Source organism: Saccostrea cucullata, unplaced genomic scaffold (assembly GCF_032062105.1).
Source record: "Saccostrea cucullata isolate Sc308-1 unplaced genomic scaffold, CSIRO_AGI_Scuc_v1 ctg4634, whole genome shotgun sequence".
NCBI classification, from domain to species: Eukaryota; Metazoa; Mollusca; class Bivalvia; order Ostreida; family Ostreidae; genus Saccostrea; species Saccostrea cuccullata.
The window spans coordinates 67,093-80,429 of record NW_026918228.1 but is presented as its reverse complement, the minus strand read 5'-3'; the positions used below and the strand labels follow the sequence as shown (position 1 = coordinate 80,429).

General features: G+C 35.4%; 2 protein-coding genes across 2 annotated transcripts; one reads left to right on the top strand and one right to left on the bottom strand.

Moving 5' to 3' along the window:
• Nucleotides 1–70: 70 nt before the first annotated feature.
• LOC134259741 (uncharacterized) lies at nt 71–9,680 on the top strand. The gene is made up of 9 exons (XM_062742346.1): nt 71–200; nt 466–2,728; nt 2,907–3,021; nt 4,991–5,143; nt 5,597–5,708; nt 6,050–6,181; nt 6,365–6,469; nt 6,682–6,861; nt 8,130–9,680. The coding sequence occupies exons 2-9, from the start codon at nt 522–524 to the stop codon at nt 8,318–8,320; spliced, it is 3,195 nt and encodes a 1,064-aa protein (XP_062598330.1). The 5' UTR covers nt 71–200; nt 466–521; the 3' UTR covers nt 8,321–9,680.
• Nucleotides 9,681–10,198: 518 nt separating this feature from the next.
• LOC134259683 (putative tyrosinase-like protein tyr-3) lies at nt 10,199–13,312 on the bottom strand. The gene is made up of 4 exons (XM_062742282.1): nt 12,933–13,312; nt 11,772–12,098; nt 11,391–11,506; nt 10,199–11,186 (listed from the first exon to the last, which is right to left on the bottom strand). The coding sequence occupies exons 1-4, from the start codon at nt 12,933–12,935 to the stop codon at nt 10,199–10,201; spliced, it is 1,434 nt and encodes a 477-aa protein (XP_062598266.1). The 5' UTR covers nt 12,936–13,312.
• Between the last annotated feature and the right edge of the window lie 25 nt (nt 13,313–13,337).

Below are 13,337 nucleotides of genomic sequence, written 5' to 3'. Positions count from 1 at the left end.
CCTTTGTTACGAGAACGTTGATTGGTCCATTTTTGGGATTCCATAAAATTATGAATTCGGAACTTCTCTAAGTTATGCGACGAAGTAGCACAGTCGAATCTAGAGGAGTGTCAAATGTATTTTGATTCAATATGGCGGAAGAAAGTTGTTCCAGATGAAACAAACAGAAAAGAGTTGAATTTTTTACATCTGAGTAACAGGTAAGAATTAAAATGATTTTTATCGAGTTGCGGGATAAGAATATTTTTCAGAGAAATGAGATCCACAAGGATTACTTTCTACATGCCATATTTTTGGATAGAAATTCCCACCCCATTTTCTGAAAACGTCAACTTTGACATTTCACTATTTTTGTAAAGTTTTCTGCAATATTTTGTGCATCATATTTGTTGTAACCCTGCGAATTGCCTTGTAATTAAATATTCATATTTTTAAATTTAATATTTTAATTTATCTTTATTCTAGGATGGTGACGCTGATGGTAAAGGCAGGTGAAGAACTGATAGGATGTATCCCCAAATATGAGTAAAAGTAGACATGATGCTCGGAAAGAAAACAACATGCCAACAACTAATAAGAAATCTTTGGAATACCCCTGCCAGAATGGAGCTCAAAGTCCAGTGAGTCAGCACTCGAGTGAAAGTGAAAAATCATCTCCCGATTCATCAGAAAACCAAAGAGAGAAAAATAATGGCCCAGGTATTTACAGAGATGGTCGAATTAATTTAGTCAATGGTCGTAGTCCCAATTTAAATGGACCTGTAAATGGATATTTGCATGAAGACAGGGAAAACTTGAGATCATCTAGTACTATTAATAGCTGTCCAGGTGGGGTCAGTGCTCAAGCTCGTCCTGAAGTTGTCGTAAACTGTACTCACTGTAGTGAATTTGTCAAACCACCGCTAGTAAATGGTTTACAGAACAGGAAAAATTCACCTAAAGCAAACAGACCCAAGTCTATGTCATGGAGTCGTGTTGTCAAACAGAGACGAGATCGAAGAGAGCAAGAGAAGAAAGTGGGCTCAAATTCAAAGAGAGAAAAATACATTTACCCAGAACTTGGTTCAAGTTCAGATGACTCATGTGATTGCTTTAGCTCTCCAGAGAAATTAGAATTCCATAGAAATGAGGTTGGATCTTCATCAGAATCTGACGGTGATGACAAGGAATACTCATCTAGAAGAAGGAGCTTTCATTCTAAGCCAAATGTACCCTGCACAACTAATGAACAAGTTTCTTTCACAAATGGACATCATGAACAAGTTCAAAATATCAATTTGCCTCCTAGGTTTGAAGACATGCCAATATCTGCTCCTTTAGCAGTGCCAGAAGACAGTGATGGATCTTCCCAAAATTCTGGTTGTGATTCAAATGATAGAGAAACTGAGACAGTGTCAAAAGAAAATCAGGCAACTGCTAATGAGAGTCAAAATGAAAACAAAACCAGTGATGATGAACAAGGTATAATTGGAGAAAACATGCTTGAAGTTGAGGAACAAGTTGAAGAAGTTTTTACACACTTATCTAGTTCAGAAAGTCTTGAAGAAATTGCAGATGAAGACAATTCCTCAGAAATCCAGGAAAACAGTGGTGGTGTTTTAGTAGCGGAGGCAACCGCACAATCTAGTTCTGAAAGTTTAGATGAAATTGGAGACTACATAGAAACAGATTTTCCATCTCGGGCTAGTCGTCATATGTTTGCATCCAGTTCAGAACATTCTTCTACATCCAGTGAAGAAGATGAGGGGTATGGTGTGAATGAAGAAAAGGGTTCTCGTGATGCAGAAGCTGGGAGGACTCCCTCAAGTCCATCTCATCATAACCAAGAGAATGGAGTACCACAAGAAAATGACCCCCATAGTCCACTATCTTGCCAGAACCTTCAGGAGTTCAATAAACAAAGTGTCTCTGCTGCCTCCCCTGCTTCTGTGTGTGATGATCTAGAAACTCCTCACTTGGACTCCTTTGCTGATGTGACTGCAAATTTAAGATACATGGAAAACCAATCTTATAGCAATGCACATGTCTGTAGACCCAAGTATATTGCTAAAAATAATGGAGATAGCATGGACAAGCCAGGGTCAGACTTTTCTTTTATGTACTCGCCGGAAACAGATTTTTTAGATTCTGTGGAATCAGATGTGCCAACGTCTGCAACCAGTTTGCAACCAGTGTTCCGTTTCGGTCAAGATCTAGATAGTCCTAGTATTTTACACCAAAGAAACAGTGAGAGGAATTCCTCGGAGTTCTGTATGTATGATCCGTTGGATTATGCTTCCAATGACTTACGCGGTGCTGAGGGAGGGGTGACAAACGATCTGAGCATGAGAAGACATTCATTTGAGTTCGATGACGTAGAGTGCAATATGGAGTCTTATGATCCACACCTGTGTGTAGATGATAATGAACATTTTAACTATCTAGATACCTATAAACATGAAAAAGTGCTGCAAGCCAACTTTCAGAACTCTGAAAGCAATAGGCAAGAGAAGGTGTTTTTTAAAGCATTAGAAAAAGAGAACAGGTCTACGGCTCACTGTGATTCGTCGGACGAGGAGGAAAACTTAAGTTTCCGTCTCCGAAGGGAACATCTTGGTAATGCACAGTTAGGACATTATCCTCTGGAGAATGGACATTGTATGGTGCTGGAAGATTTGGAGAATCCGACGCATGCCGTTAGAAATGCAGTCATTATGCCTTTACCCAATAAACTGGATGAATCGTCAGGGTAAGACAATAACTACTCAGATGCATTCATAAGGCATATATATATTCAGGATAATAACATTGTACTTACATCATTTTATTTTTTATCAACTACACAAGTACCTATGCAGTATGTATTGATGTCCTTTCGTTTGATCTTGTTAATTATGAGCATATTTAAATATCCACTGTATTTATAGGGAGAGCTCAGAAGATCCTATTTATGAAGATATAGACAGTCTGGAAGCGTCTTTGTCATGCCTAGATAACCTACATGCAGTACAAGAAGAAAATTCCTGTGATAATAATACTAAGGTGAAAAATCTAACTTGATAAATTTTTTTTAACAAAGAAAGCTTTTATATTTATCTAATTTGCCACTGATCATGGTGATGATAAACAAGATGGTGTCTGACAATTATTTAAGGAATGACTTTAATAGCTATAATCAAGTTGTATGCTGTATAACCTGGATTTGGGCAGTTTACATTTTAAAAATGTAAACTGCTCCAACCCAGGATATGTCAGTATAACTTGGGTAGCTATTAAATTCATCTCTTAAAATTTAATTTTTGATCATGAAGTATAGAAAATGATACAATTTCTCCTGCAAAAATACCTTAAAAATTGTTCATATTTGAAGTGTAACATCAAGGGGATTGATATGATTTTGACATAAGTCCTGATGTTGGCAACAAAGGTATATGATACAATATGATTTTTAGCTCACCTGAGCCGAAGGCTCAAGTGAGCTTTTCTGATCAAAATTTGTCCGTTGTCTGTCGTCGTTGTCGTCGTCGTCGTTGTCGTTGTTGTCGTCGTAAACTTTTCACATTTTCATCTTCTTCTCAAGAACCACTGGGCCAATTTCAACCAAACTTGGCACAAAGTATCCTTGGGTAAAAGGGATTTAAGTTTGTTCAATGAAGGGCCACACTTTCCAAGAGGAGATAATTGCGAATTTGTGAAAAATTAATGGCATCTTTTAAAAATCTTCTTCTCCAGAACCACTGGGCCAGGAAAGATGAAACTCATGTGGAATCATCCTCAGGTAGTGTAGATTCAAGTTTGTTCAAATCATGACACCCGGGGCAAGGGTGGGGCCAAAATGGCCGACCTAAGTTTTACATAGGAATATATAGGAAAAATCTTTTAAAATCTTCTTCTCCAGAACCACTGGGCCAGGAAAGATGAAACTCATGTGGAATCATCCTGTGTGTTTGTTCAAATCATGACCCTCGGGGCAAGGGTGGGGCCAAAATGGCCGACCCTAGTTTTACATAGGAATATATAGGAACAATCTTTAAAAATCTTCTTCTCCAGAACCACTGGGCCAGGAAAGATGAAACTCATGTGGAATCATCCTCAGGTAGTGTAGATTCAAGTTTGTTCAAATCATGACCCCCGGGGCAAGGATGGGGCCAAAATGGCCGAAAGGAATATATAAGAAAAATCTTTAAAAATCTTCTTCTCCAGAACCACTAGGACAGGAAAGGTGAAACTCATGTGGAATCATCCTCAGGTAGTGTAGATTCAAGTTTGTTCAAATCATGACCCCTGGGGCAAGGTTGGGGCCAAAATGGCCGACCCAAGTTTTTCATAGGAATATATAGGAAAAATCTTTAAAAATCTTCTTCTCCAGAACCACTGGGCCAGGGAAGATTCATATGGAATCATCCTCAGGTAGTGTAGAAAGTTTGTTCATGATGGGGCCAAAATGGCCGACCCAAGTTTTACATAGGAATATATAGGAAATATCTTTAAAAATCTTCTTCTCAATTACCACTGGGCCAGGAAAGATGAAACTCATGTAGAATCATCTTCAGGTAGTGTAGATTCAAGTTTGTTCAAATCATGACCCTCGGGCCTGGGGAAAGGGTGGGGCCAAAATGGCCGACCCAAGTATTACATAGGGATATATAGGGAAACATTTTAAAATCTTCTTTTCAAGTACTTCAAAGCTATGATTAGTGATACTAATATGGAATCATCCTCAGGTAGTGTAGATTCTAGTTTGTTCAAATGATGAACTCCTGGAAGGGGGGGGGGTAAATTCAAGCCCAATGTGCTCAGGTGAGCGCTGTGGCCCCTGGGCCTCTTGTTTTTTATCCGATCAAATGGCACAGAACCAAGATTAAATAATAATGAAATAAAGAACAATCTACATGTAAATAAAATCAGACTTCTTAGATCCGCGCCATATACACTCTGTGTGTATACGACGTGGATCTAAGAGGTCTGATTTTAATTAGATTGAAATAAAGAATAAGTTGATGCTTTGTAGGTGATGTGCAAGTTTGACAGGCGTCGTAGACGTGGACGTCGGCCAGTTGACGTGGAGAAGGTGATGATCTGGCACGAGTACGAGGCCTACCTACTACAGGTCAAACAGATCGGGACGTCAGCGTGTGGACCTACAGCAGTGTTAACAGTCCTGGTGAGTAGATATTTTATACCATGTATTTTGGGACACACACCACTACTTACTTACTACTATGTACCACACTGGAAAGGGAATATACATCCTGGGTTTTTTTTAACTTCAGAATGATGTATTGCAGTGTTAGGGAGATCAAATTAAAATGAACAAAATTTATTGATGTAGAAATTTGTATGTATTGCTTGTCTCAGAAAAAAAGCTCCATATTTCTTCTGTTTTGAAACATCAATTTGAAAATTGTTTTTGGTACATCAGGTTGTTAAATAGATATTGGTGCATACTGTGTTTTAGGGAAATTTTCAAAAAAGTCATACATTTTTCATAAAAATATGTTAAAATATATAGAATGAAACTTTTTCCAAAAAGAAGTAAAAAATAAAATTTTAAAACTACTTAATTAACTAATCATTATCATGAAGATAAAAGTTGACATCGACCTTTTATTTACAGAAAGCCTTCGATTATCAAGTTGATAAGGAAGAAGTGAGTAAAAAGATTGTCACCAACACCAGAATGGAGACTGCTCCCATCAGCTACTATTTGTTTTCTAGATCAGTGGCAGGTAAAATCATTTATAAGTGTCTGTTTGAAAAAAAAATGCTGCTAAGAAAAGTATTTATTTGACAATGACAAGATATAAGTTCACAACAGACTGATATTTTAATAGAATCAGTTGACTTGAAAGAAAATGTACGGTACATGTACTTCTTCATCTTATTTAATTCATAACCAATCCTTAAGTCCTAAGCAATCTTTAAAAAAAAACCTTAAAAAAAGAGTAATGGAACAGAAAACAGGACAAAGGAGAAAAGTCATTTTGCTTCAGTAGAGATGCAAGTATTTAAAAAAAAGAAGAAGAATTTGATTAACAATGTATTTTACTTTTAATTGTAATATTTTTAGGTACAACTGCACTACAGTTGATAGACGGTGTTCAAAGTCTGACAAGGGGTACCATACAGGGTAGATTTTTCCATTTCTTTCCAGCCAGGAAAGTGGAACTCCTCAAGTGGCTGGGAGGTTGGATAAAGAAAGGTAATGTGAAATTTCTATTATCTCCATCATGTCATTCTATCAAGCATTTTATTAATAATTTACAGGTATATGTACTTATACATACATGTATTAACTGAAAAAAAAAAAGCAACAGCAAAACATGATCTTATTTCACATTGTACATGGATGAAGCTCTAATTGTCTATGCTTTAATTTTGTTAGGTGCCGTTCCCATAGCAACACTGAATTTACAGAGGGGGGTGAAGCCTGGTTGGACCATTCCTGATGCCTGGCATCATCAGATGATTTATGGTGTCAGCTCCAAAGGTACAAGGGGTTTAGAATAAAAAGTAGTCTCTTACCCATTTCTCAGCAAACCAGTCATAAAGAAGTTTACACATGATTATATCAGATTTTACATTCAAACCTTCTTTAGGTGCATTTTTACAAGTCCTTCTTTTTTACTATTTTTAGAAAATGACAAATGTTTCTTTTCTATGAAATTTGATTTCAGAGCATTTAATTGTTCTCTTTTCCAGGTGTGTATTTGACAAATCCATTAGAAATAGTTTCTGAAGAGACCATTATGGAACAGCTAACGAGTGACTCCATTCTCCTGATTCGACGACAAGATGTGGTCAATCGATTCCGTGACTGGTCACCCCTGAATGATCTTATCACCAAGAATGACAAGAGATGGAATGAGATGAATGTTTTAGGTATGCTTACTGCTCAGAATTTTCATGCTTTCTTTGCTTGTTCATGCAGAATAATGGTTGCAACATTGCAGAAAAATAACATAACCTGTGGAAACAAGTTTTGTTAGGTGCCGTTCCCATAGCAACACTGAATTTACAAAAGTTGGTTGTCTGTCATCGTTGTAGTCGTTGTTGTTGTTGTCGTCGTAAACTTTTCACATTTTAGATGCCTGGCATCATCAAACTTGGCACAAAGTATTATGGGGTCAGCTTTCTTCAAAGGTACAAGGGGTTTATGAATTAAAAAAATTAATGGCATTTTTAAAAAATCTTCTTAAGAACCACTGGGCCAGGACAGATGAAGTCCTGTGACATATTGATTAGTGTAGATTCAAGTTTTCACGAATTTTGGTTATTGCTTTATATAATCTTACATAGGAATATATAGGAAAAATCTTTAAATTTTTCTCCAGCACACTGGGCCAGGAAAGCTGAAACTCATGTAAAAAGTGATTTACAGTAGTCTCTTACCCATTTCTCAGCAAACCAGTCATAAAGAAGTTTACACATGATTATATCAGATTTTACATTCAAACCTTCTTTAGGTGCATTTTTACAAGTGGCCGACCAAAGTTTTACATAGGAATATATAGAAAATCTTTAAATATTTCTTTTCTGGGCCAGGAAAGCTGAAATTTGATTTCAGAGCATTTAAATTCAAATTTTTTTCCCCCCAGGTGTGTATTTGACAAAATATATAGAAAAATATTTAAAAATCTTCTTCTCCAGAGACCATTATGGCCAAAAGCTAACGATGTGGAATCATCCTCAGGTAGTGTAGATTCAAGTTTGTTCAATCATGACCCCCGGGGCTAGGTCACCCCTGAATGATCTTATCACCAAGAATTACATAGGGATATATAGGAAACCTTTAAAAATGTTTTAGGTACTGCTATGATTAGTGATATTTATCATGCTCAGGTTCTTTCTAGTTTGTTCAAATGATGAATGCCTGGGGGGGTTGCAACATTGCAGAAAAATAACATAACCTGTGGCCCCTGGGCCTCTTGTTTTGTTTTTTTTTAAATTCTGGAACAATGAAATTTTATTTATATTTGTATAAATTATTTTTAAAAGAAGATAGGTAAAATGATGAAAGAGTTCAATTCTATATAGCTTATTCTTGATCTTTTGATAAAAAGCAGTAGGTTTTCATAGAAAAAATGTAGAAAGTATTGTCAACACAACATTATAACATGGTCATTTATAGAGTACTCTCTCTACTGTAGGTCAGGTGGTAAATGTGTTGCGCGAAGCCTGTACCGCCATGTACCAGCAGCCCACACACTACCGGGCCCAGCTTACCTCGCACATCGCTATCCCAGCAGCCTACAGGGCGGGCATCACGCTGTTTGTACGACAAAATACCGAGGTGGCTCAAGAGCTCTTCAGTGCACCAGAACTAGAATACAAGGACTAGGCATGCTCCCTCACCTTTGACCCCGCTCGTGTCATCACCTTGCTAACTTGGTGCTTCTCAGCATTATTTTCAGGTGGCTTCAGTCTTTCCATACTTTTTTTTTTCTTAAAATTGATGCATAAAAGTGCTTTTTTCTGAAATGTTTTATTTTGAACACTTTTACGACAAAAGCAAGTTAACTTCCTTAGACTTGCACTGGTGTGTAGACTAAAATTGTGGGGTAATTTGATGATATGTATGTACCGGTAAATGAAGTTACCATCAGCAAAGATTAATCTTGTCAATTTTATTGCCTTTGTGTTTTCGCTCTAATGGAAAACCACAGACTGAGCAATGACATTGAATACACACTTATGTCTTACATTGTTTTCCATGTTTTTATTTTTGTTTTGAATTTACAATAACTGTTAAGTTAATTTTATTGCCATGTATTTCATTATGGAAGTATGTTTTAACAATTTTACTTGTGATTGAATTCCATATACATGTATTTGACAATTGTACATGATCTTCTTGTTCTTTTAAAATTGCTTGTTGAATTAAATCCTATAGAAGTAATGTGAATTACAATGTAGGTATCACTGAACATTTCACTGAAGTGACATAAAATTTCCACTGACAGTAGATGGAATAATAAATACATTTGTAATGATCTGTTTATAGGGATTATATATCTGTAGTTGATATATTTATTTTGTACTTCTTAAGTTCTGATACATGTATATCAATTTCATGAGTTAAAAAAAACTTCTCTACTTCATAAAAAATGGTATTTTACAAAATTTAGTAGGGCACTCAAAAAACCCCAACAAATTTTAATATGCATGTAATTACTAACAGTCTTGTAAAGTATTGAAATATTCCATTTCATGCAATTTGCTGTTAGATAATGTATACATGTAGTAATTTTTGGTTGAAAGGTCTGCTATGCTAACATACTCATCAAAATTTCACTGTACATTTTAACCTGTTGATGATTGGAAAAAAGTATTTGAGGAGTAAGATGTCATATATTTAGTACTATTTTATTTTGACTGAGCAACCAGTTATACAAATTAAAGTACTACCTAGTGCAACTCGTTTAAGTACAGAAAATTGTGGATTTTTTAAAATTTTCCGTATAAAAGAGTCTGTTATTTTTTATTCTATGTAATCTTGTTAAAGAAATATGTAGTTTTCTACTTATTAGGTTGTTTGTGGTATATTTTTTTTTCCCTCTTCCATCCATATTTTTAGAGGTTTCAGACGTAAGTAAGATGGGTGCATAATAAGATTATGTATTTGTATTCCTTATTCTTAACTTGTATTTATGATCAATCATGTACCTGCCAATGCAAAAAATAAATCATGCTAGACTTGATCTGTGATATTATTGTTTCCTAGAACCCCAATAATGACTTAAGAATGGGCTGAAAATGTAATATTTTTAAATTAAGAAAACACGTGTTCATGTAGAGTGCACTTGTATATTGGGTAAATACAGAATTTACAGTTACATGTACTGTATACAGGGTTATTTTCGCCCCGTTTTATTTTCGTCCTTTTACACTTGCGGACAATTTTGCCCTGTTTTAAATTCGCTCTGTCAGAGTTTTGTTTAAGTACCTATACTGTATTATATGTATTTTTTAAATTCGAAATGAGGCTTGTGACCATTGCTTGTGACCATTGCACATACTTCAAATAGTACTTAATGCATTATTGCAAGTTGTGAGGATTTTAATTATTTGACTGACATATCAATTGATTCATTCAACAACTGAATGAAAACTTTGAGATATCTTAGAGTAAGAAAATGAAAATGAAAAAGGTCAGATTCTAATGCATAATTACAGTCATAAAAATAATGGTGTCTGAGATGTCAAAATTTTAACAATTTCACTGATTGACTGCACTTAAGCTTGATTTCAAATGTTGTGTGTATATTTCTTTGGCTCTGAGAATAGCACTGTGTTCTTTGTCTGGAATTAATTTCAGATAAAAGATATCACTGTAGAGATCCATTTGATTTCCATCATTGTACAGAGAGAATTGGTCATAAATTTGTTTGAAATAGTTGCTCTGTAAAATTGATTGTTTGTAAAGATTATTTGATTCAAAAGTAGAAGAGCTGTTATATTTAGTTTCTACTTTAGGCTCAACTGAATCATTGGTTTTATCGATGTCTTCATATTCCAGCATTTCATCTATTGTTTTAGATACACAACTCTTTATTGAATGGTCGCATCTCAAAAACTTAGATCCACACCCATTTGTAGAATTAATTCCACATGAAGGTTGAAGATACACAATATTTTCATTCCAAATATCACTAATTCCATCAATTACCATAATATTTCCTAATCCCATTGGAGCAAATGGGGCATGGTTCCTTCTACCATAGAATTCTGGGTAATCTTTTGTAGGGTCAATGCCCTTTGACCTCTGGTGTATTCGAAAATCTTCCCATACTTTGTCAACAAAGCTATGAAGGACATAGAAAACTGGATCAAATGCACCTATCTCTATTTTTCTCATCAGTCCTCCAACCCAGACATGGACATTATTGTGTAACTGTTCAAGATTTCTGCTTGACTTTGTGTCAGGGTAACTGATATTTTCAAGGTTCTCTTCCTCTAAGATGTTTTTCAGATCAGCTGCACTCATGAGATGCCTGAGGGAAGACACTTGCCGATGTAGGAGACCAAAACCAAACTGTGTGTCCCAGTTTGTGAAAGGTCCAGTTTTAACTTGTCCATTTCCATTACCAAGAAATAAGTGTGACCAGATCACAGACTGTGAGGGGTGGGGGAGGGGCTGGTCTAAGGTGCAGTCCCAGTAAGGTAAAGTTACTGTTCCTATCTTGTGTCTCAAGGCATTCTCAAATCTGAAATTATTACAATATCTTCAGAAATGCAAGCATGCAGGTTCACCCCATTTAAGCTATACAATTTTTTTGAAATGCATTTCATGTCCATATATATGATATGCAATGATTTGTTTTTTATGCATACAAATGGACATTGTTATATATTTATATTTTTTTTTTTGCCTTGAATTTAAAATAAAGGATGTATATAAATTCTCTTACAACAATAGAAAGACCCTGTGCCAGCCTAGAAACCCAGGTCCCCCATGAGCGGCAGTATTACTGGACGATCGGGAGTGGATGTTGGCCAGCAGGTCATACTTATTCAGGCTCACTGTCTGCAGAGAAATTTAAAAAGCATCTTAATAAATTAACATTTTAGCTTTGACATCTTCAAAATTTTAAGGTTGTTTTCATTCAAACATGATTGAAACAGCAAGCAATGAAAAGTGACAGAGTTTGCTTTCATTTTTGATTGATACTCATAATTTATAGTTGCAACAATGTAGCCTTTTTCATATTTTTAATCTATTTTCTGGAGAGGCTTCTCCCAAAAAGGACAAAAAATGGAGAGGGTTACATTCTTGCAGCTAGTATACTCACAGAGTCATTCTTCAGCATATTTATGGCAGCATGTAAGTTGTTCCTTTCTTCCTCGGTCAGCAGACGGTACTCCTTCCTCACCCTCGCCTCTCCTTTCTCTGACAGCATGAACAGAGAGTTCAGCCAGGTGACGTCTGCTTCTGTCAGGGGAAACTCAAACCGAGGATCTGATGTAGCGAACATGGACTCGTCATGAATGTCAAAATCCAGAGGCTGCTCAAACTCCACAAATTCTACTTTCACTGAGCCATTGATATTGACTGGATTGATGAATACACCTTGTCCAAGAATTTGTGTTGCTATTTCTAGTAGAAATAGACACAGTAGCTAAAAGCAGTAAGAATTTTAAAAAAAAATTACAATTCATTCTTAATTCATTAAAGCTTTTGCACTTCTTTATAAATTCTGTATTATAGCACATTTATTGCTAGGTTTTGATGATATACACATGTATGTGTGTGCTTGCATGCATTAAAATAATATAATTTTATTGTTTGTGCTCTTGTAATCAAAAAATCAGTTTTTGCTCCTGTGCTGTTTGGTCACAAAAACTTTCACTTTGCTGAAAACTTTTGAAAAAAAATATATATAATTTTATTTTTTTGCAATCTGATCTATCTGATTAAAATCAGATCCTTTGATCACATAGATTGTGTGCAATCTTGTAATCAAAAATTCAGTTTTTGCTCCTTTGCTGTTTAGTCACAAAAGAGCTTTCATGGTTGATGCTAGGCCTTTTCTATCCCTCAGACACATTTCTTGTGATAAGTTCTTCCCCTGCAAACCAAAATATTGACAATTTTACCTTGACCTTTTAGTGTATGACCTACTTTTGAAAAAAAACTTTAACCTTGGCAATACTTTTTAAATGTTTGCTGTTAGGATGTATTCCATGGGAACAAAGAATCTTTACCCTTTGACCTTGACCTACTTTTGAAAAACTTTTACCTTGTCAATAACTTTTGAAGGATTGTTGCTAGGGACTTTATATATTTCATTGATGTATTCCAATCTTTTACATTTGCCATGAACTGCCATATGGGGCATTATAGTGTTTCATAAAAACACAAATCATGTCTACTGAATATATACATATAGAAGCAGTTATATAAATTATACATATACCAAAAATTTCAGATCTTAAAAATATTTGCTACATACCATGTTCTCTTTTATCTGTATATCCACATGACCTTAATTTAACCATACATAAATGTATATATTACTCATCATCAGGATCACACAAGATGTTTACTCATAACTAATGCTAGACTATGTATCTTGTTGGTAGGTGTATACTATATGAATTTTTGCTTTTTAGCCCTGGGCCATATCACAGGTATTTTCTTGACAGTTGAGATGTAATGTGATGTCACATCATCTTATGTAAAAATTTTCTGTAACTGCACTCAACAGTACATTACAATTAGCTGAATGTCAAATATATATAGTACTTAGATTATTCTATAATATTAGAATATCTATTTCCTCATTAAGAACCCAGGTCTCTGTCCTCTCAGCTCTTTTCTTTTAAATTGGGAATAATTGTCATGATCATTATAGGAC